At 37.1% G+C, this 22,174-nt stretch overlaps 2 protein-coding genes across 7 annotated transcripts in view; one reads left to right on the forward strand and one right to left on the reverse strand.

The window, feature by feature from the left end:
• LOC107708818 (dnaJ homolog subfamily C member 11) overlaps positions 1-7,766 on the reverse strand; it is a 9,460-nt gene extending 1,694 nt beyond the window's left edge. Inside the window, exons 1-14 of the mRNA XM_016513137.1 lie at positions 7,635-7,766; positions 6,688-6,817; positions 5,756-5,829; positions 5,521-5,622; positions 5,304-5,441; positions 4,170-4,292; positions 4,000-4,073; positions 3,667-3,856; positions 3,489-3,574; positions 2,198-2,314; positions 1,956-2,111; positions 1,671-1,740; positions 1,391-1,448; positions 1,149-1,291 (exon numbers count right to left, since the gene is read on the reverse strand). Of these exons, the coding sequence (XP_016368623.1) occupies positions 1,149-1,291; positions 1,391-1,448; positions 1,671-1,740; positions 1,956-2,111; positions 2,198-2,314; positions 3,489-3,574; positions 3,667-3,856; positions 4,000-4,073; positions 4,170-4,292; positions 5,304-5,441; positions 5,521-5,622; positions 5,756-5,829; positions 6,688-6,817; positions 7,635-7,706 (1,533 nt within the window). The 5' untranslated portion in view covers positions 7,707-7,766. The remainder of the gene's footprint in view (positions 1-1,148; positions 1,292-1,390; positions 1,449-1,670; positions 1,741-1,955; positions 2,112-2,197; positions 2,315-3,488; positions 3,575-3,666; positions 3,857-3,999; positions 4,074-4,169; positions 4,293-5,303; positions 5,442-5,520; positions 5,623-5,755; positions 5,830-6,687; positions 6,818-7,634) is intronic.
• Positions 7,767-10,411: 2,645 nt separating this feature from the next.
• The window catches only part of LOC107708820 (calmodulin-binding transcription activator 1-like), a 390,706-nt gene continuing 378,943 nt past the window's right edge, over positions 10,412-22,174 (forward strand). For 5 of the 6 annotated variants that reach the window (XM_016513145.1, XM_016513146.1, XM_016513141.1 and 2 more), the window contains exons 1-2: positions 10,412-10,471; positions 14,131-14,232. In XM_016513145.1, the coding sequence (XP_016368631.1) occupies positions 10,447-10,471; positions 14,131-14,232 (127 nt within the window). In that variant the 5' untranslated portion in view covers positions 10,412-10,446. The remainder of the gene's footprint in view (positions 10,472-14,130; positions 14,233-22,174) is intronic. The other variant, XM_016513143.1, reaches the window with a different exon arrangement.

Here is a 22,174-nt window from a genome sequence, read left to right on the forward strand (position 1 = left end):
TTTTTTTTTTTTTTTTTGTATCTTTTTGTTTGTTAAACATTTCATGCAACAGTATTAGAGTGCAACATTAGAATATTTGAGGCTTTTTAAAATACATTAAGCTACATTTCAAAATTTTAATTTTTTTTATTTCAACATTTATTGGAATATTAAGGAAACTTACAGGATACTTACACTACCATTCAAAACAATTCTTATTATGTCTTAAATCTATAATGTTGAAAACAGTTGTTCAGGTTAATATGTGACCCTGGACCACAAAACCAGTCTTAAGTCGCTGGGGTATATTTGTAGCAATAGCCAAAAAAAACATTGAATGGGTCAAAATTATTGATTTTTCTTTTATGCCAAAAATCATTAGGACATTAAGTAAAGATCATGTTCCATGAAGATATTTTGTAAATTTCCTACTGTAAATATATCAAAACTTAATTTTTGATTAGTAATATGCATTGCTAAAAACTTCATTTGGACAACTTTAAAGGCGATTTTCTCAGTATTTCGATTTTTTTGCACACTCAGATTCCAGATTTTCTGTATATATCTGTATATATACAGAATAGTTGTATCTCGGCCAAATATTGCCCTATCATAACAAACCATACATCAATGGAAAGCTTATTTATTCAGCTTTGAGATGGTGTATAAATCTCAATTTCAAAAAATTGATCCTTATGACTGGTTTTGTGGTCCAGGGTCACATATATTTGTGGAAACTGATACTACTTTGATGAACAGAAAGTTCAAAAGAACGGCATTTATATGAAATTGTAGTTTTTGTGACATAACTGTCTTTACTGTCATTTTTAACGAATTTAATGCATCTTTGCTGAAAGTATATTCTTAAAAAATATAAAAATCACACTGACCTCAAACCTTTGAACTCTTGTGTATGTCTTTATTTATAACGGTTTACATTTTTCACTCATTTGCAGTTTCTTTTCCCTTTTATTCAGTACAGCGATGCAAAAAAATACATTTAATATTTCAGAAGCAAAATCAAGCTTTAGAAAGCACATGCAAAACATTTCAGAAAACTAGATAAAACCTTCTGAGAATTCATTGCTATTCCAATAACACTCTCCTCTCATCCCTTATTTGTCTTCTGGACCAAAACCTATTACAAAGCAAGCATAGCTGTGCTTTACCTTAGAGGCTTCTGTGAGAACAAGCTTGGAGTCCTTCACCAGGCACTGTAGAGGCACCGTCACATCAATGACCCTTGCCCTTTCGTGCTTCCGGCTGTTGTCTGTCACAAACTTGCCATACCAGGCATTGAGGATGATCAAACCTGGTACACAAGGAGTTGAAGTCACCATTCCTCACTTGGCAGAAAGTTCAAATCATAGTTTGATCACGTCCAGTGCTATCGGGTGTTATGCGGTCATACCCATTCTGGACTCTTCTGCTTCGATAATTCTACGCACAGACTCTTGCATCAGCAGAACCTAGAGAAAAGAGTGATTTCAAATAAGACTGCTTGTATATGCACATAGTGAAGGCACACATTTATCACGCTGACACAGCGACTGATGTGCAGATAGGAACGATAGCCTGATGCTAACTCATTGTTTCTCCGAACACAAAGAGCCTTCCGTGAAAGTTATGACCACTTTAAACGGTCATGCATTATAAATTATTTGCAGTGTATTTAGACATTATGAACTCACAGCTGCTTCTGCCTCTTGCTTCTTCTTGGCAATGTCTGATGCCGAACTCTCCCGCTGCTTCTCAAGTTCCCTAAACAAAAGACGAAAGGTTCAATTTTAATTTACTCTTTTGCTCTTTTACTCACAGTTTCACAGCCATTTAAACGGATTTCAGTCTATTATTTTCCAGACTCACAGGGGATAAAGGTTGGAGAAGAGTGTTGGGAAGTCAACTGGCCAATAAAAGACAGCAAAATGAAACATGTTAGTGTGACTTTGCACATTTAATCAGCTAAAAAGGCTTACTGTTCCTGCTGAGCACGAAGGTAAGGTCTGATAACTAGCCGCTGGATGGCCAAGTAGAACACAAGGGGTCCGACAGTGGCATAAAAAACGGCGCTGGGTAGAAGCTGGTCTGTTAAGTGAATGGGGAAGAAGTACGTCTGGCTCGCTCGGTTCAACCTGGGATAGACAAAAATACCACGATTTCAGAGCTACTGAAAAACTGCTATTGGAATATAGCTTCAAAATGATCAAAAGAATTTGACTTGATCTTGAGGGAGACGCCTTGAGGTACTCCGACGCTGACAGTAGCGCCCAGGACACTGTGTCGACTGATCTTAGTTTCAGCACCATATTCCACCACCGTACCGAAAAACCCTGACCTGCAACACAAGTGCTGTTATTTTAACAGGCTAGAAACAGAAAATGAGAATCATTAAGACAGTTGGTAGTGATCAGCCACAAATAAACTGCAGGTCACATGACAGGGTTTCTGCAGACTTGAACAAGTTAAATTTAAGACTTTTTAAGACCTTTTTAATACCACCTTATATGAAATTTAAGACCTAAACCTGTAATGGAAATACACATTTTATTACATACATATATGTAATATTTAATGTGTATAAATATGAGACCAAAAATAATTAAGACCAATCAAATCCGAATTTAAGACATTTTAAGGCCTTATATTAGGAAAACGTTATTTAAGACATTTTAAGACTTTTTAAGGACCCGCGGACACCTGCATGAACACAGAATCTAGCGTATCAGAGAGATGCTGCATTTATACTGCAAGGACAAATACACAGATTTCCTGTTTATTTACATTCAATAGACCGGCTGTCTTTAACAGTAGATCTGTGACCCCTAGGGAGTCCACAGCAATACTGCAGAGTGTTTGCTGTATAATATTTTTATATCAAATGTGAAATAAGCAAACAAAAATACAGGGCTAACCTAATTCAATTACAAAACAGCTCAACCCAAAGATTGCAGTTGATTAAAATAGGCAGTACTAATACAAGTAAAAGTGAATTTCAACGTATATATGGTTTTCAAGATACAAGCATTTAGAGGTCAGACAGGGTACATATCCGATTTAATCCAAACTTGATGCAAACCTTGTTTTTGTTGTTTACATGTGCAAATAGTCAAGGTAAAATCTGTGCCAAATAGGGTGCTTGATAAGCAACATTTTTTAAAGCACATTGATAAAGTATAACAATGATAAAGAATTTGATTAAGCAGAACTCTTCAAATACAGCAAAAATAATTAAATCATGTAAAAAAACAAAACAAATACAACTTTATCAACAAATAATTATTTTTAAAAAATTGTGCATAATAATACTCAAAGCTAATATTGGCTGACAAATTCTACCAGTACCTTTTTTTTGAACTACATGTTTTAACTAACCAGATTTATGAACTACCTGTTTAAACTAACCATCTTCTATTTGGTTAAAAGTGCAAATGTAGCTAGATAAAAATACAACTACAAGCCATCTATATGCAAAACACAAAAAGACAAAGGCAGCATTCACAGATACATACTTGAAAGAGCCCTTGATCTTGGTCTGGTCATCATCCTGGAATTTGTACTGGTAGCTCATCATGATAAATGTATGTGGAATTCCCAACTATGGCAATAATAAAAGATCATGAACAGTGGTTGAGAAAACAAAACACTGGAATAAAGATTAGGTGGTGCTGTGCAAAACAAGCAACTGACCTGCACAGCGAAGGTCAAATGGCTGCTTTTGGTGTCCCTGACGATGCTGGTGTTCATGGAAGACTGAGTACCCCAGCGCCACTGTAAATAACCCATAGTGTTTTTGTCCAGGTGGCGTGCAAGCATAGTAGTGAGCCCCGGCCGTATGCCGCGGGATGAAAACTGCATGCCACAATGAGCCGTTGTGAAGCTAAAAAACACAAATATATCGTCAATATACAATTCACTCAACAACAAAAAAAAAAAGTCAAAGAGTTACAATTTTTAACAAAAATAAATAAAGGGACAATAATTAAACTAAATTTCTCAAAAACAGAGATGTGCTGTACTCACCAGCGTGAAGTTAAGTTACGGAAAATTTTTAACCCAAAGAGAGGGCCATGTGTGTCTCCTGCCCCAAACTCAACCTGTATTAAACATGTACGAATCATGTTTGATTAGAAGTTCAGCAAAAATGATAATCTAGTCCATTATTATGTACAGCATTAACTGACAGCACTTACTTCTCCCCAGCCCTTAGCCGAGGTGACTCGTCGCAAGGCCAAGTTTATGTTTCCTCCCCCATTTCCATTGTGTGTGGAGAGAGAGCCGGAAAGAATGGCTGTGTCTGAGGTTGTCAAAGGGGCCTGTGAGAGCAGAGATGGACAGTATATAAGCATCACGACTGTATTAAGATCAGGGCCAATGACATATAAGTGTGATTCGCTTCCACAATAAATGAAAGTAAAAATCTTTTAAAAGAAAGGAAATATCTAGTTTAAATCACAAGTCTCTTAGAAAGTATTTTTTAAATTTAGGTTATGTTTTTTTTTCCTGAAAATTTTTTAAAGTTTGAATTTAATGGATTAAATATAAAAATATTTTTTTATAATTATATATATTTAACACAGACACATACATTTATTTTTTCAAAGTAAAAAGTGTTTCAAACAAATACAGAGAATTGTATACATGAAATACCAAGTCACTGTAATGAATGCATTTTTAAATACATGAATAAATTCAACAGGACAAAAAAAATGAGCATCATGTCATTTACACAGGAAGCATATTTATATGTTAACACTTGCATTGTGCCCTATCATAACTTCATAACTGACTGGAGTTAGTATGTTTTCTTAAGTTTTTGCTCACCAAGGCTGAATTTATTTAAACAAAATACAGTGAAACCAGTAATACTGTGAAACATTATTAGAATTTTTTTTATTTTGATATATTGTAAAATATAATTTATTTCTGTGATAATCTGCAAAATCTGAATTTTCAGCAGCCTTTACTCCAGTGTCACAGGATCCTTCAGAAATCATTCTAATATGCTGATTTCTTGCTAAAAACATTGATATATGATCAACAGTTCTTATCACACCAGAAAACAGCTGCACTGCTTAATATTTTTGTGGAAACATGATTCATTTTTTCAAGTATTCTTTGAAGAACAGAAAGCTCAAAAGTACAACATTTATTTGAAATAGAAATCTTTTGTAACATTACACATCTTTATTGTTTTTAATTCAATGCATCCTTTCTGAATAAAAGTATTTATGTCTTTCAAAAGAAACACAAAAACCTTACTGACCCATACTTCTGAACAGTAATCTAGAATATACATCAGAAAAAACATGATGTAAGGACTATACCTCTATTGACTGTGATATGTGCATCCTGTTGATCTCAATGTGCGGTAGGCCGCCGCTGCCACCACCAGAGATCTCTTCATAATCCTCCTCATAGCGATCAAAGAGGTCTGTCGCATCAATACCCACGCTTATTGTGCCCTGAGATAAACAGAGAACAATCAGCGAGACCTGTATTAATGATGACAGTGGCTGCTGCTTTGAAGGCATTAGGTCAAACCTTAGGGTTGGTCCTTTGCTGTAGTCTTCTCTCCTCTCTCTCTCTTTGAAGTCGCTCATACTCTTCACGGATCTCTACTGGTGTTCTTTTCCTCTCCACTACCTAGAAATCATTATTGTAGTGAGCACAAAAAAGATGACACAAAAGCCCACTGGGAAAATTATTTGCTTGAAATGTTATGGAAGTATGAAATGAATGCTGAAGCATTTTTTAGCCTTCTGAATAGCCAACTTACCTCCCATCCTTCCACTTCCAGCCCTCTCTTCCCATATATGTCATAGATTGCTCTAGATTGTGGGTCACTTAGTACTGCAAAAGAACATAAATCACAATCATGAAATATTCATGACTTGGTATTAAAAACTTGTTTTACTACAGAGAAAGGGTCTGTTAAAGGGGTCATATGATGCGATTTCAAGTTTTTCTTTCTCTTTGGAGTGTTACAAGCTTTTGGTGCATAAAGAAGATCTGTAAAGTTGCAAAGACTAAAGTCTCAAATCCAAAGAGATATTCTTTATAAAAGTTAAAGAGTCAGCCAGACAGTTCACCCAAAAATGAAAATTGTGTCATCATTTACCTAATGATGTTCCAAACCTGTATGACTTACTTTCTTCTGTGGAACACAGAAGATGATATTTTGAAGAATGTTGGTAACTAAACAGTTTCAGTTTTCATTTACTTCCAAAACAATGGAAGTCAAAGGGGAACTGGTTTGGTTATGAACATTTTTCATAATATGTCATAAAATGCATACAGGTTTGGAACAACATGAGAGTGATTAAATGATGACAAAATATTAATTTTTGAATGGACTATCCCTTTAAAAACAAAATGCTTCCTTGACAGTAAAAACAAAGACAACAATGCAACAAAAGTGGCTTGCTTTGTCAAAGGCTTTAAAAGGCTGAGTGTGCAATAGTGTTGTTTTTGGCGGCCTGTTTTAATTTTAGTTTTAGTCTAGTCTTTGTGTGAAACTGTCATTTTAGTTTTTATTAGTTTTAGTCACGTTCATACTCTTTTTAGTCTAGTCAAGTTTTAGTCAACTAAAAGTCTGAGCATTTTAGTCTAGTTTTAGTCGACGAAAACTGATGACATTTAGTCTAGTTTTAGTCAATGAAAATTAATTTTCGTTGACGAAAGCAACACTAGTGTGCAAAAACAACGTACCTTCATATGCCCGGTGAACCAAGTTAAAAAGCTGCTCTGCCTGGCTTTTAAGCTCTGGATCTCTGTGCTTGTCTGGGTGGTAGAGCATGCAAAGACAGCGATATGAAGCCTTGAGCTCATCCTGTGTGGCCTGAATATAAAGTTAAACAGAAATCATTCATCATAACCCTAAATTACAACATTGCTCTTGGGAGGACATAACATAAAAAGGTGCAAAATCAAGACCAAAAACTTCAAGAGAGTCCAAAAACAAGTTCCGAAAGTTGTAATCAAAACAAATTTAAATCCTCTTCTTGGCTTCTGTGAAAACTTTAAAGTGTCATAAATGTTTAACTTTCTGTTCTGTTCCACTAAATTAGACAAAATGAAAACGTCAAAGTCACAATTTGATTACATTGTATGCCAAAAGATGGCTGTCAGTCCATAACATTCTGCATAACGTCTCCACAGAAGAAAGTTATACAGATTTGGAGCAACATGAGGGTGAATAAATGGTAAAAGATTTTTCATTTTTAGGTAAATTATTTTTTTCTACTAATCTTAACAGCTGGCAAAGACAAAACGATCTCGTTTAATAGATGTGTTAAATATCATTCGCAGAGTTTTCTTGATTGAAGTCAACACTTTGGAAGCAGTTTCACTTTTACAGTTGAGAAGTGCCAAAAAGTACCACCTAAATAGTGTTTTCACTCAGTGCTTCTCGTTTAAGGTGAAAGAGAACAGAAGGCATTTATATATAGTATGCATCCGATCTATTAATGACCATGAAGTCAAATTCCTGCTTGAAGACAATGATAAGTAAGGGTCACGGTGTGCTGACTGAAGCCAAAGCTTAACGACATGCTGTTGGATCCTGTTTAAAAGCGCGATACCTGAAGCACCTGCATTTACTGTTCACTTGCGGCTTTCTCATCTTAAACTTCTCTGTTAACAACAATATGGCATACCTCTCTGCGGACGTTTAACAGAGAATAATAATCATCATTGTCGATTTCATCTTCTTCCAAGGCCGCCGCCATATTTACCACCTTTCATCCCCGGCCCCGCCCCGCCCCAGCGCCAGATCAAACTACGCTGATTTTTGGTGTGTAGAGTTGGAGCGCATGCAGGGCTTCAGCGCCACCCTCAGGATGGGAGGAAACACTGAGCAAAAGGATGTAAGAGAGAGTTCTTTGGGCCTGTCCAGATAGATATGTATACGGACCGGTCCTTTCTGTATTTAGTTCAAGTCTTCAAGTGTGCGTGAAGACCGCAAGTGTTGGTAGAACTTTGGGGACACAAACATGTTGTAAAAATTTCTCAGAGCCTTATTTTCGCATTTTGCACTTTACAATAAACTTCTAATTGTTTGTCCAGTAGTCCAGACGACATAAAAATCAGTTTTTATGGCTTATTGTCATTTTTTCGGTTAGGAAAATCCACATACTCATCTATGTATAACGTACCAATAAAATATACAACATTTTATATTTTACAACCACATTATGTGCTATGTAATATAGGCCTATAGCCTATTAATTTAACCGACACTAGCAAGTTTTCCTCGACATTGCGCGTTTTCGCGTTTTCGTTTCAAGTTTATCAATGTCCAAGCGTGTTTATATTAGCCTGCTGATGGGATGTTGAACATTTAATCTAATTGAAATACTTTTACGTGCTGCAAACGCAAAATATAGCCTAGACTTTAACACTCAAGTATCCACAAAGAATATCTAAAAATAATAAATACATTCAAACTGAAGACTTAAAAGATGTTTCTAGCAGACTTTTATTAATTCTAGACATTTTATTTATCCAACATTCTAGTTTAATTTAATTTATTCAGTTAAAAAGTCAACCGGCGCCCTCTTTTGGCCTTAATTAACATTCAGTTAGTTAATGGGCTGTAGTTGACGTCAGATCCAAGCTGAGTTCCATTAGTGTTTGAAAAAAAAATGTCGATAATAAATCAGTGTCGTGTCAGTATGTGTGCAATCATTAAATAAGTCCACTTCGATTTTAATTACAGACGAATAAAATCAACTTCGAAAAGTCATAAAATCGAGTAGAAATTATTGTGATAAGTTAAATGGATGGAAACAAAGATGTTTTTGTGACGTAATGGAATTTAAGTAAGGAGTAGATAGCCTGTGAAGACCTCTGTGTGATGCCATGTGTGATCCTTGGCAAGAATAGATTGCAGATGTTCCATAAGGAATTGTGCTGTAGTATAATTTTCAGTCCCTTAGAGAATTCAAGTGCCTCAAAAGCTGTAGTAAACCAACATTTTTCAAGAGCTTTATGTATTATTATTAGCCTTCTGAACACGTTTCTAATCCTACATTAAACCTTTACTACATACACATTGAGCTTGATTTATTCAGTCATATGTTGTTTATAAGTCACAATGTTATGTGTATTCCATTACCAGATGTTTCGTCTGATAGACTGGCCCGAATGTTTTCTCCACGGGTCATTTAGAATATTTTATTCAACAATCCAAGATTTTTCTCTTCGAAAATGAACAGATAAGGATTTGGAAAGCACTCGTGTTATCAAGCAACTGCAAGCAATAAAGATGACGCTTTAATGATAACATTTCATGGAGGGTATTCGCTGCGGGCAGAGAGGCATTTAAGCCATTATCTATATGCTCAATGCAATTAACGAATGCTTAATCTAACGAATAATTAATCAGCTCGGTTATAATACGACTTCCATATTCCTAAACGCAGTTTTGAGGTTTTCTAAGCAATTCAGATGGGACCCAGACCACAGCATTATGCATACACTATTGGAATAGACTATCAGAAACTATTTATCTCGCAAGCTCAGCAGTGTAGGATACTTTCCGGATACTTTCAGTGAACCATAAGATATTTAGGAGGTCTGGGGTGCTACATTTTTCGTGAAAGCGCACTGTGACAGTAGACCGCTGCTGCCACCTGGAGCTGTCTGTTCAGCACCATGGCGCAGCACTTCAGCGCATTCAGTCCAAACGTTGCTTCATCTTCAAGGTTAACCTATGGATTGCTATGTATCTATCTCTAATGGCATACATTGCTTTAACAACATAAAAAACGCACAGCTTTTGCGTTTTAACGCAGGTGGCTTTATAACAATCAGCAATTTGTAAAAAAAAAAAATGTTTTCCCATAATTATCATACAACATCCATTGAACTTGTCACAATGATTTCTGCCATTTTACGTGATTTTATGAGTTGTCAACTCGATTTTATTCATTGCAAATTCAATTCAACGTGGTCGAAAGTTTTCAATCTGAGCAGTAAAAGTGATTACAGTGCATTGGTAGCAGAGCTATAATATAAAATGGATAAAGGCCATTGACTTGACGTACAAATGACCTGTCCTGAATTGCTTACGAATAAAATGTCAGCGCAAAAAGCTCAGAAAAATACGTTTTCTGCCTTTGAATTGAGCAACTTGAAACATTTGCATCGTCTTTTCATTTGCACGCGAACGTCTCAAGAGCGCTCACTTTGGATTGGCTCGGTTCTTCTTAAGGTGTATCTACACATCACGCTTTACCCAATGGTTCTCAGAGACACTTTGAAGGGGAGGATATTTGCTTTGCTCTCGCAAGCCATTTTAGAACAACATGGTCAGTCATAGTTGGACAGCCAATCGTGAGTGCGCTCCGGTTGGACTCGCCTCTGCCTCGCCAGTCCCTGCTTCTCGTGCTGCTGTCCTCGGCGTGAACGCGCGTGGTACCCAACGCTCGTGAAGAGGAGGAGGAGGATGTGGCGCGCGGAGGGGAAATGGCTGCCGAAAACAAGCCGGAAGGTAAGTCAGAAACATCGGGGATATTTTTTACTTGTACGACAAGAGTGTGCGAGGGGAAAAATTTGGAGGCAGGCAGGGAAGAGCCGCCAGTTGAGAACCGAGGAGCTTTTGGGATTGTAAAGCCTCTGTGTTTATCCTCACACACTCGTTATTCCAGCACAGACATCACATCACATCACATCACCCTAGCCAGCATCGGTAGCTAGCCAGCAGTGTGTGCATCACACATATTTAAAAACAATCCGGAGCAAAAGCGCGAGCGCCTCTGAAAATTCAAAAATCCGTCTCGCGCTCGGTTTCCCTCAGCCTAACGGTCGCGCTCAAAGCAAAACTTGTGAGCCGCAACGACTGTCGATTTCTAACTTATTTTTTCGATTTACCAAGCTTCCTCGGTTGCGTAAATTGTTTCTGAGTTGGCGGGGATAGAGTTCTGGAGACCGTAGTTTGACCTAAAACTACCTTACAGCCAGGAGTCATAAAAATACTGCTGGTAAGCTTGTTTAATAGTAGATTTTCCCCCCTCTCGGTCACTTTCACGCGTCCATAGACTCCAACTGACCTTCTTTTTTGCGGTTTTGTAATGTGTGGTCAAAGATATTTCACTTTGAAATTTGCTTCAAGGACACATTCTTCTATACCAGTTTGCCCCCTTTACGTCAGATACACATAAATAGCAGTTTAAATCTCTGAACTATATTCTTGTATAACCAAGAATGGAATGTGGCGACCATAACGCAAAACGAAATTTTATTCTTATGCCAGGAAGAAAGAAGAGGTGTTATTGAAGATTATACATAACCATTTCTCTTTAACACTGTTTCGAATACTTTTCAGATTTGTCTCTTGAATGAATAAGGCAACGAGTTGGTTTGACTCAGAGACACTCTAATACAGTTGCATTGCAATGCATGTCCACATTATTTCGCTGCTAAATTTGGCTGAAATACGATTTTTAATTATTATTGTCAGACGTAGTCAACAGTATTGTTTTTAGTATTATTGAAGCTCTGACCAGAATTACATTTTGAACAGTTGTGTCAAGCTGCCACCAGCTCATATGACAGATTTCCTTGAATATAAAACGTATACACAACGAGGTTTTGGCAAGTCGTCATTAGTTGCGAGGATTTTTTTGTTTGCAATTCACCTTCAGTGTGAGATCAAAGCAAATAATTGTTTATTAACCACAAGGTGGCGACATTGAGTTAGAAGAAACTTTATTTGGGGAAATCGTGATAACATATCTCGAAAAAACATACGTTTGGCTAAAACAAAAATTCAGTCTATAAATCGTTTTTGATAGTTAACAAACTAGCCTCTAGGGAACCTTTAAAGACAGCAAAACGAGTTGATAAATCATAGTGTGATGATGAATTGTCCATTTTCATGATGGTGAATAGCCTAGTAGAAGGTGAAAGATATGTTTGATCATAAAACCTCACTTTTGTGTAGTAAATTATGCATATTGATAAACTATAGATAGAATAAATTATCCTAATATAAACTGACATTAAAACATGACTCCAGACAAACACAGGGATCCGAACATATAGAAATCCACAAGGGGGTGGTATTGAGCTTCCTAAATGTTCACTGTTATATTTTTAACACTGTGTCAGCTAAGAATACAAACATTACCATAAATATAAATCTACGTTTGTTTTCAAAACAGCACTGAGGCTAACTACCCAAACTAGCTCTTTCTTTGTGTGTGTATGTGTTTGATTGTGGGTGTGTGCATGTGGCATGTGTCAATCTCTGCATGTCTGTGTGTGCATTTCAGATGCAAACAAACACAACCAGCCTTGAAACGTGTGTCAGACTGGCCTGCTTCCTGCCAATGCATCTCAGTAGCCAAGAGCTTTTTAGAAACCCCGACTTGTGACTCCCATTGCAGAACAGGCTCGGTTATTTTTGTCATGCTTGTCAGGTCAATGTATAGGGGAGGAGCTAGTGTTCCACACCTCCATAGTAATATAGAGTGCTCTGCACCGTATGGCTACAACTAAATTCAGAGTCCCATATAGCCAGCAGTGTGTTATATTTAATTTCTAGGCCTATTCACTTTCAGCATGTAGTTTGCCATTATACGTGTTGCACGCCATTCATTTTAGCACTGATTGTTGCCTGTATTTTAACCTTTTGTCCTTGAAGCATTTAAAATGTTTGCATAGAGCACGGTTCTCCAGGGCCTTATTATTTGGCAGGGTATTTTGCACATAAGGACAGGCTGTTCTTAGCTGGAGGCTGCTATGAAAACATGGTTAATGTCTCCCATAGAGTTCTTCTGTCTCCTGATATGACCTAGCTCACATTTTAGATTGCCAGGAACTGGGACTGTACCTATGGAAGGTGGCGATGGTGGATTGAGATGTGCGAAGGAACTGTACATTTAAAGGGACAGTTCACCCAAAAACAACTACAACAACAATACAATCTCACTGTCATCAAGTTCCAAACCTGACTTTCTTTCTTCTGTAAAACACAAAAATAAGTAAATGATAACAGATTATTTAAATTTTTGATGATGTTGGTGCTCCATATTTTTACACACATCTATTTGAATTTGGTGGTTCATTCAGAGACTAGGGTGCTGTTTATCACAACAACTGACTATTAGTAGAAGCAGGAAGGATTCAAGCTCTCCAAAGAGGGATTTGTGACATATTGAGCCATTATGTAGAAAATTAACTTTTAAAGATCTCTGCATAGTCATTTTCCTTAGTTTGAAAGTATGCTTTGACATTTTTAATTTTTTTATTGAATTAGTGAATGACAGGGATAGATGGAGATGCCACTTCTTCCTGGGGAGTCATAACAGATCCTTTCGACTTGTCTCGATCCTTCCCTACCTGCCTCACACAGAAACACACATTAAGTTCATTGATTGGTGTAGCTTACTAAAATTGAGCCTCACCAAACAGCCCTAGGACCACAATGAATTTGATTGCTGCCCTCATCGCTACCTGTTAGGGGCTGTTTCTTGACTGTTTATTTCAGCACCTACAGATTTATCAGCAAGACTGAGGTGAAAAGTGAAAAAATACAAGAAACAGGCAAACACGCGCAACACGTCAGGTGATTTTGAAAAAAAAAAAAACAGTTAGTATTGGAGTTACTACTGTACAGGGGTCTAGATAGATTGTTTTCTCTCTTGGCAGTGTAACACTTCTAGCCATTAACAGCTGGAGCCATCTATGACACTTTGTTATAGTTAATGAAAATGTGCATGTGGTCTGAAGTTACAAGGGAACCGGGTGCTTTTACATTCCTCGTCCATACCCCTGCCTGCAAATGAAACTACATTTTCTCTTCACAAGGCAGCACCTTAGGCCAAAGTAATCCCTTTAAATGCACCCCTGAATGCGCTTGATAAAAAAGGGGGAGAAGCAAATAGGCACGCTGAACTCTGAGGCCGAACGGTGCATATTGTTTGGGAGAGGTGTTCTTCAGCATGGAGATGGACACATTTGGGATGCATGGGCTTGCTGATGGGAGGGAGACTGGGGTTCGGCACTGCTGACCCTGGTAAACATTCTTATAAGTTCCTGCTATGTGCATGGGGGAAATAAAGACTAAAACAAAGTTGTACATCCGGGAATGTGTACTTTTCCCAGAATTCTTTTTTTTCTTCTCCACTCTCTCTTTGCTTCCTGAAGGACTGAAGAAAATCCGTAATCCGGATCGAATGTACAGATCAGCTGTGTGTTATTCGGCCCATGCTCTTCCTAAGAGTGTCAGTGAAGACACAGAGACGAACAGTAAGAGCTGCTTATTAATATTGCATTCGTGGCATTGCTCGAAGGGGCCACTTGCTGCCTAATCTATTATTCATCCATCGATTCATTTATTTACCTCTTGATTTCATTTGTCGTCCTCTCCTCCCTTGGGACTTCATGTTGGGGCTTTCTGTGATGATTGACGAGTCAGTGCTTTGACGGGGGTATGCTGTCGATATCAGATGTGTTGTTAGTAACTGAAAGAGACAGTGGGTGGGTAAGATCTGGCACACCTTGGTTATGTACACACTGTAAAGCTTCAGGAGAGACAACCGCATTTAAATATGGGAGTGAATTCCCCGAATTATGGTTTTGTGTGTGTATGGAACAGAACCGACTGTGAAATTTTCATGACTGACACCATGGTAAACATCTTGGTGTCTCACTTTTGATATCCTCTATTTTTGACCAAAGTAATATTACAGTGACCAAAGAATTGGTATGTTTGGTGATTTTAACTAAACCACTGTCGACAGAACTGTCATGTTTTGTTTAAGACTGGAAAGCTGTTTCACAGAGCTCACTCTTGAAGTGTTGCCATGCCCACTTATTATAAGTGTCTTAGGGCTTGTTGTTTGGGCTCATAAGGCCATCCAATTTATGGAAATAATAAAGTAGGCAGGTTCAGGTCGTGAACATTTTGGTCTTCCTTCCAAGATAAAGTATTTTGATTTATTTGGGCTTGTTCTTGTTGGCTGTCTTTTTTTGGCAAGATCTGGCAACAAGAATGAATCAAGACACCACTTTTCCAGTGATTTCTTGCATGGCACATACAGAAGAGAGACACAACTGTGATACATTTGTAAATACGTCATTAATAACTAGTTGTTTAGTACAATTCTGTACGCACTGCATAGGATTTTTGTAAATGCGGTTGTCACTACCTACATTTTTCGTAACTTAATTCTGTTGTAGAATGTGGTTGTCAGTCCCATAAATTACTGAACTCTGTGTGTACAGAACAGATTTAAGCATTAAAAGGTAAGCTGTCAACCAAATTTAGCTGCAGTGTGTATGTAGCCCCTGTGCTTCAAATGCTAGCATCGACCTTTGAAAAACATCCATCCAATAGCACAGCAAGACTGAGCTCTACTATTTGTTGAAATGATTTGTCAACACTACTAGACACATTTCCCCTTAGAGTATAAAACATGCATATTTTATGTTGGACTTTAATCATAAAGCATTTGTTGTGGGATCATGTGCATGCTAATACAGCTTTGTGTGTTATATGGAGCTTTGGTTACCCTAGAAGTGGCACTGTTCTCATGTTTAATAGGCAGTATATCTTCTCTCTTGGCACCTCTGAACACTTAGTTGATCTGTGTAATTAAGCCTGTTCATTTTTTGTGTAAATTTGTAAGTGGAGTTAAATCAGCCTCATCTTCTTGTGCTGTCTGCTCATTATGCCATTGAGTGAGTCCTTGCCATTTCAAAGCTCAAAAATTTTAATGAACATGCCCAGAGATGTAAAGTAAACGGCAGAAGCAGCTGTTTGCAGTCATGTTGATATTTCAGATGGTGTGTGTTAGGCCTGGGCGATAAAACGGTATCGATATTTATCGACGGTACACCCTCTTCGATAACGATAGAAAAAATGTTTGATATAGCGCATGCTTTAGGCACGTGCTATGAGTGACGCAGACCGCACACACAAACACGAACACATGCTGAATTGAGTGCTGTGCCTGCCTGTGATGAGGAGATTGTGAATAAAAAAATGTAATTTAAAATAAACATTTGCATTTGAATGCAAAAATAGTACAATCAATTGTTAGGTGTGCGTCTGGGAGCATCATTAGTGGAGCGCGAGATGCGGTGATCATGATGTAAGTGATGTTGTTGCATTTGAATGTTTTATAAGTCTAGCCCACAAGACGCGCAGATCTTGATTAGGTTAAAACCGAAACCAAGCCATTCACACAGAACTCATATTCAGCACATTTTTTAGACAGACAAATATGACTGCTGCTGTCACGTCTCACACAAGAGATGTATAGAAAGCCATGCAAAGTTAAAACAGTTTGTATATATGTGAGCATGCCGCCCTGTGTATCTGTCTACGCTTTAAGTATTGCATCTCACACTCCAGCATGATGTAACCGCTGTGTGTGCCTGTCTGTAGCGGCCCAGTTAATGTTTGGTGCCTAGAGGTTTTCGTATCACTAGGACAGTAAAAATGCAGCATGGCTTGGCGGAAACAGGTAAACCACTCATGTGAGTAATTGTGGGAGTAGTTATGATAAGGATAAAGGGCTTTAGTGAGGATCTGGCGGCGTGTCCTTTACTGTCTGCTGTGTGCGAGTGAATGTGTGTGTGCTCACAGGTCTTCACCTCCTCTCTCCCTGAGATGGGATTTTCATGGATGGGTGAGCTTGGCTGAGGCTGAAAATACATAAGAAGGCTCGTTTTTCTCTTCAGTTTGTTGCAGGCACTTTGGTAGCTGAATTAAGTCGCTGTTTTGGGCTTCGTGGATTCAGGCCAGCCTCCTACTGTATCTGAATGCCGACAACTTTTAGATGAGATGTTCGTAACGATTTAGTCAGCGTAGAACCAAAAAGGCTGCGTAGTCTAGATTTAGTTTAGAAATTACTTTCACTATGTGAAAAAGAAATACAAAACAAGCAAACTTCAGCCAGAATTGTGATTGCTCTAGTGGATATGACTGGACATTAATGTCTGCTGAGAGCTCATCAGATGTACCCAAGTCTCGGACATCACCCATTAAACCACATCAGTGTTTTAACAAGGCTGCCTGCTGGTGATTTGTCACAGTGGCTATAGCCAGCCTGACAAACAGCACTATGGGCAGACACAGCTGAACACTGCTGCGTAGTGTGTCTAGTCTGAGGATTCAGGGCAAATATTGAAAAATACAAAGTGTCTCAGTATTTCTTATGGCCATATACTAGCAGCATTCAAAGGCAGTGAAGGCAGACAGTTTGTCCATACATGTGGCTGGTTCACATTATTAATGTATTCCTAATAACACATTATGCTCCTAATATGAGCTCACTTTGTTGTCTGCCCTTTTACAGACAATATTATTGCTTTCTAATACATCAAAAAGTTGAACAAGAACATAATCAGGTGAAAGAGAGATGCTGATATGATGTTGTTTGTGCTCCTTAATTTAGACAACATAATCCTTTTGCTCAGCAAAGACCAGGTTTTTGCAATTAATCAAGCATTGATTTTTCAAAAAGCAAAACCATGGAAAAGAAAGTATGTAATGTAGATTTAAAGAGATGTCACTGATTAATTGTCCATTCACAGTAAAAGACCACAAAGCATTGTATGCAGCAAACTGTGGACAGTATTGTGGATTGTTTCCTTTAGACTCAAATTTTTGGACAGAAAAAATGGTCTGTCAAAAAATGAATACTTAATGGCCAAAGTTGTAAAGCTACAGTTGAAATAGGACTTATACAAATCAGTTTAATCTTATAATAAATCTATCAAACTGCTATGAGATGCCCGTTAATATAAAAAAGTTTTAAAGGTCCATTACTTTTGCACTTTGGCTAAAGTGCCATTATGTCTGTCGTCAATGTGCTTTATTTTGGCTGAGGCTGAAAATACATAAGAAGGCTCGTTTTTCTCTTCAGTTTGTTGCAGGCACTTTGGTAGCTGAATTAAGTCGCTGTTTTGGGCTTCGTGGATTCAGGCCAGCCTCCTACTGTATCTGAATGCCGACAACTTTTAGATGAGATGTTCGTAACGATTTAGTCAGCGTAGAACCAAAAAGGCTGCGTAGTCTAGATTTAGTTTAGAAATTACTTTCACTATGTGAAAAAGAAATACAAAACAAGCAAACTTCAGCCAGAATTGTGATTGCTCTAGTGGATATGACTGGACATTAATGTCTGCTGAGAGCTCATCAGATGTACCCAAGTCTCGGACATCACCCATTAAACCACATCAGTGTTTTAACAAGGCTGCCTGCTGGTGATTTGTCACAGTGGCTATAGCCAGCCTGACAAACAGCACTATGGGCAGACACAGCTGAACACTGCTGCGTAGTGTGTCTAGTCTGAGGATTCAGGGCAAATATTGAAAAATACAAAGTGTCTCAGTATTTCTTATGGCCATATACTAGCAGCATTCAAAGGCAGACAGTTTGTCCATACATGGCTGGTTTACATCATTAATGTATTCTTTATAACACATTATGCTTCTAATATGAGCTCACTTTTTTGTCTGTCCTTTTACAGACAATATTACTGCTTTCTAATACATCAAAAAGTTGAACAAGAACATGATCAGGTGAAAGAGAGATGCTGATATGATGTTGTTTGTGCTCCTTAATTTAGACACCATCATCCTTTTCTCAGCAAAGACCAGGTTTTTGCAATTAATCAAGCATTGATTTTTCAAAAAGCAAAACCATGGAAAAGAAAGTATGTAATGTAGATTTAAAGAGATGTCACTGATTAATTGTCCATTCACAGTAAAAGACCACAAAGCATTGTATGCAGCAAACTGTGGACAGTATTGTGGATTGTTTCCTTTAGACTCAAATTTTTGGACAGAAAAAATGGTCTGTCAAAAAATGAATACTTAATGGCCAAAGTTGTAAAGCTACAGTTGAAATAGGACTTATACATACAAATCTGTTTAATCTTACAATAAATCTATCAAACTGTTATGAGATGCCTGTTAATATAAAAAAGTTTTAAAGGACCATTACTTTTGCACTTTGGCTAAAGTGCCATTATGTCTGTCGTCAATGTGCTTTATTTTTCTAAAATAAAAATATGAAGGTCGATATTGCTATTTGATTAGCTGTTAAACATACAACCTTTCATTGACAAGATCTAAAGCAGAGTCATATGCACATTCATAGTAATGGACGCCAGGTCTAAAAGGTTTAAGATGTGGTTTTCTTTATTATCCCTCAAGAGATGTTCAGTCGTGCCAAGAATCATTTTCTTACTTCTTCTCACAACTATCACGCTTAAGTGTAACTGATTGCCACTGAAGTAGTAGTAGCATATGATTTAGTCAACATTATGCTGGTTCAGAGGGCTTTTGCTATGCCTCAATCCATGCTTCTTTTTTTTCTTTTCAAGATAATAGCAAGGTCTGGCTTCTTACAATGTAGAAGTACTCTCAGTGAAGTGGTAATTGTGACTTAGCATTGGGCCTTGTTCCAGGTAACCATTTGTTCCTAGTTTGACATCCGTTTAAGAAAATGTATGGTTTATTTTGAGTCATTGATTTATTGATGTGGTGGTTTCAAAGATGTTTATGATTTTATGTGGTGAATCTGTCTCTCAGATTAGATAAACTAATTCCCTGGAGAGTTAGTGAGTGGAATAGCAGTCATATGCAAATGGAGGAAATGAGAAGTCTGTGAAACTGTTTTTATCCATATTAATTCATTGTATGTCTGTGGTAATTCAGCCTGGCTTTTCTAACAGCTGTCTAGTATTTGCTTGTGGGCCTTGTGCACACATGCCTGACGCTTGTACTTTAAGCCTTGTATGCTTGTCTCTTCTTAATCCATAATGTCTCAGAAGCTACATCTAAATAAGTTGCCCAGCAGAGCTCTCAGCATTTGTTCTCATTGGCCGTTACATTGCTTTAGAATGTTCAATAACACACACGTACATGATTTTCCCAAAACCCATGCTTCTTTCAAAATGTAGTCACTTTGGGGCCTGTGATTTCTGTGAAAAACACAGACAGAAAAATAGTAGAATAAGAATTTAACAGAGAAGTGTTGAATTAAATGAATCCCAAATTGGGCATAGTAAAAGTTTATAATGCAAAAGACTGATTAAATTATATTAAATAAAAATTGAATGCAGGGAAAATTCTAAATGCCTATAACAAACAAAAGACCAATATTTAATATTCTATGCTATTTTGTCTAAATAAATTAAAAAATAAAACATCAAGAAAAAAATAAATGTAAATGCTACAGCTAAATTTAGGTATGCAAAGGACTAACTACTATTTTTACTAGGAGCACTGTAGCCCCTGACTGAAAATTTTTAGGAGCACAAGCAGAAAATTTAGAAGCACATTTTGAATCAGCCTGCAATGCAATCGTTCACATATTTTCTCCATTTTAACTGTATTACTGACAAATGCTTTGATAATAAATAGACTTAACTCTTAGACTTAATTTAGAGATTACAATGTGCAGTATTCTTTTAATTTCAGAGAGATATATATATAATGTAACATTTCTATTGTTTTGCATTAATAAGTGCAGTTACTAATAATATTACATGTTCATTTCTTGTTTATTTCATGTTTATACACATTTGACAGTAAAGCACTAAGCTTCAGTTGGGAAGCTTACAAAATATATTTTATTAACAACAGTAACATGTGCAAAATCAAATTTTTATGTTGAAAAGATATATTGTACTCTTATTAAATGTACCATTATTCTTCTATAGTCTTATATGAAACTGACACTGAAAAACTTCAGTGATTATGTGTGATTTAGTCGCAAATTGAAGAAAGGTTTGTTTTTCAAAGCACTCTGTGACATTTTTTACTTCATAAACAAAAAAGAGCGAAACTCTGACAAAATCAGATTTCTTGATGATTTGATATTTTATAATAGTGATTTTATAATTGTTATTTTATAATTTCAAAATTTAAAGGAAAAAGTATAAATGAATGACTAATAAGCCAATAAGTGCTCCTCTGCTGCCATCTACAGGTTATAGTGGTAATTTGTAGTGCTGTGTTCAAAATATCGATACGAGCACTATAGTAAGCAGTGTTTAATAAACAGCTGTTTTTCTAAATTCTGTTGAGGTGAAATTCAGTGCAGTCATGTATCGTGATACGTATCGTATCGTGGCCTCTGCATCGTGATATGTATCGCATCATGACTTTGCTGGTGATACACAGCCCTAGTAATTTGATGTATTATTTAATTTTACATAAATGTTTGTTCACCACAGTTTGGTCATCCCATTGAAAATAACATTCAAATTTGATAATTTAGAAGCTTTAAAGTGCTGGAAACAGTTGTGTGAAATGCTTGTAAGTAGGGCTGTGCGATATGGACAAAAAAAAACTATCGCGATTTCTTTGATCAATTTTGCGATTTCGATTTTATTCACGATTTTGACTAGGGATATGCCGGTATCAAATTTTCATGTTGCGATTAATTGCTAATGCTTTTATCATGGTATTGTTCGGATAGCATACTGCGGGAGGTCGGGGCGCGGAAAATCGTGCTATAAAGTGATTTAGAAATCGTGCACGCTCAAATCGTGATTTTATGACGATTTCAATTAATCGCACAGCCCTACTTGTAAGTCATTAAAAATTGCTTGAATTTCTCTCTCAAAAGGCTGTACAAACCCTGAAATTAATAATGTAATAACATTTGAATATTTCTGCCACAACACCATGGTTACAGTTAGCGTTACTGCTTCTGGTTCTCCACGTCAGCGCTGTTTGATCGTTTTATAACAGAGAATTCTGTGCTGAATTTGAATGCTTCTCAGTAAATCTCGCTGCAACCTTTATTCATTCTGCGGCGAGTTTAAATGCTTCTCACTGGATCTTGCAGCACTGTGCTGTAACAGTGTCGCGAAATCAACTTTGGTTCCCGAGTAAAGCTGTTCTGAGCTCGGACAAGTTTGTTTGCATCGTGGTCCGAGCTGTTAAACGGTCCACGCTGCGCAGCTCAAACGAGTAGCAGGATTTTGTTACGCTTTTGTTTCGTTTGCCGTTTGATGTTTCTCATATGCGACAGAAATGGCATGATAACCTTAAGCAAAAATATCACGGTTTCACGGTATCACGGTATTGTCGTTACAGCTCTAAAATGTGTTATTTTTAAATGACTGGGTAAAAAAAACAAAAAAACTTTTTTCCGCTGAACACAATATACTTTGTTTTTGAGCAACATACAGAATATTAGGAACAGTAGAATTTGTTTATTTTT

Source organism: Sinocyclocheilus rhinocerous, unplaced genomic scaffold (genome assembly GCF_001515625.1).
Source record: "Sinocyclocheilus rhinocerous isolate Xijiao unplaced genomic scaffold, SAMN03320098_v1.1 scaffold1406, whole genome shotgun sequence".
NCBI classification, from domain to species: Eukaryota; Metazoa; Chordata; class Actinopteri; order Cypriniformes; family Cyprinidae; genus Sinocyclocheilus; species Sinocyclocheilus rhinocerous.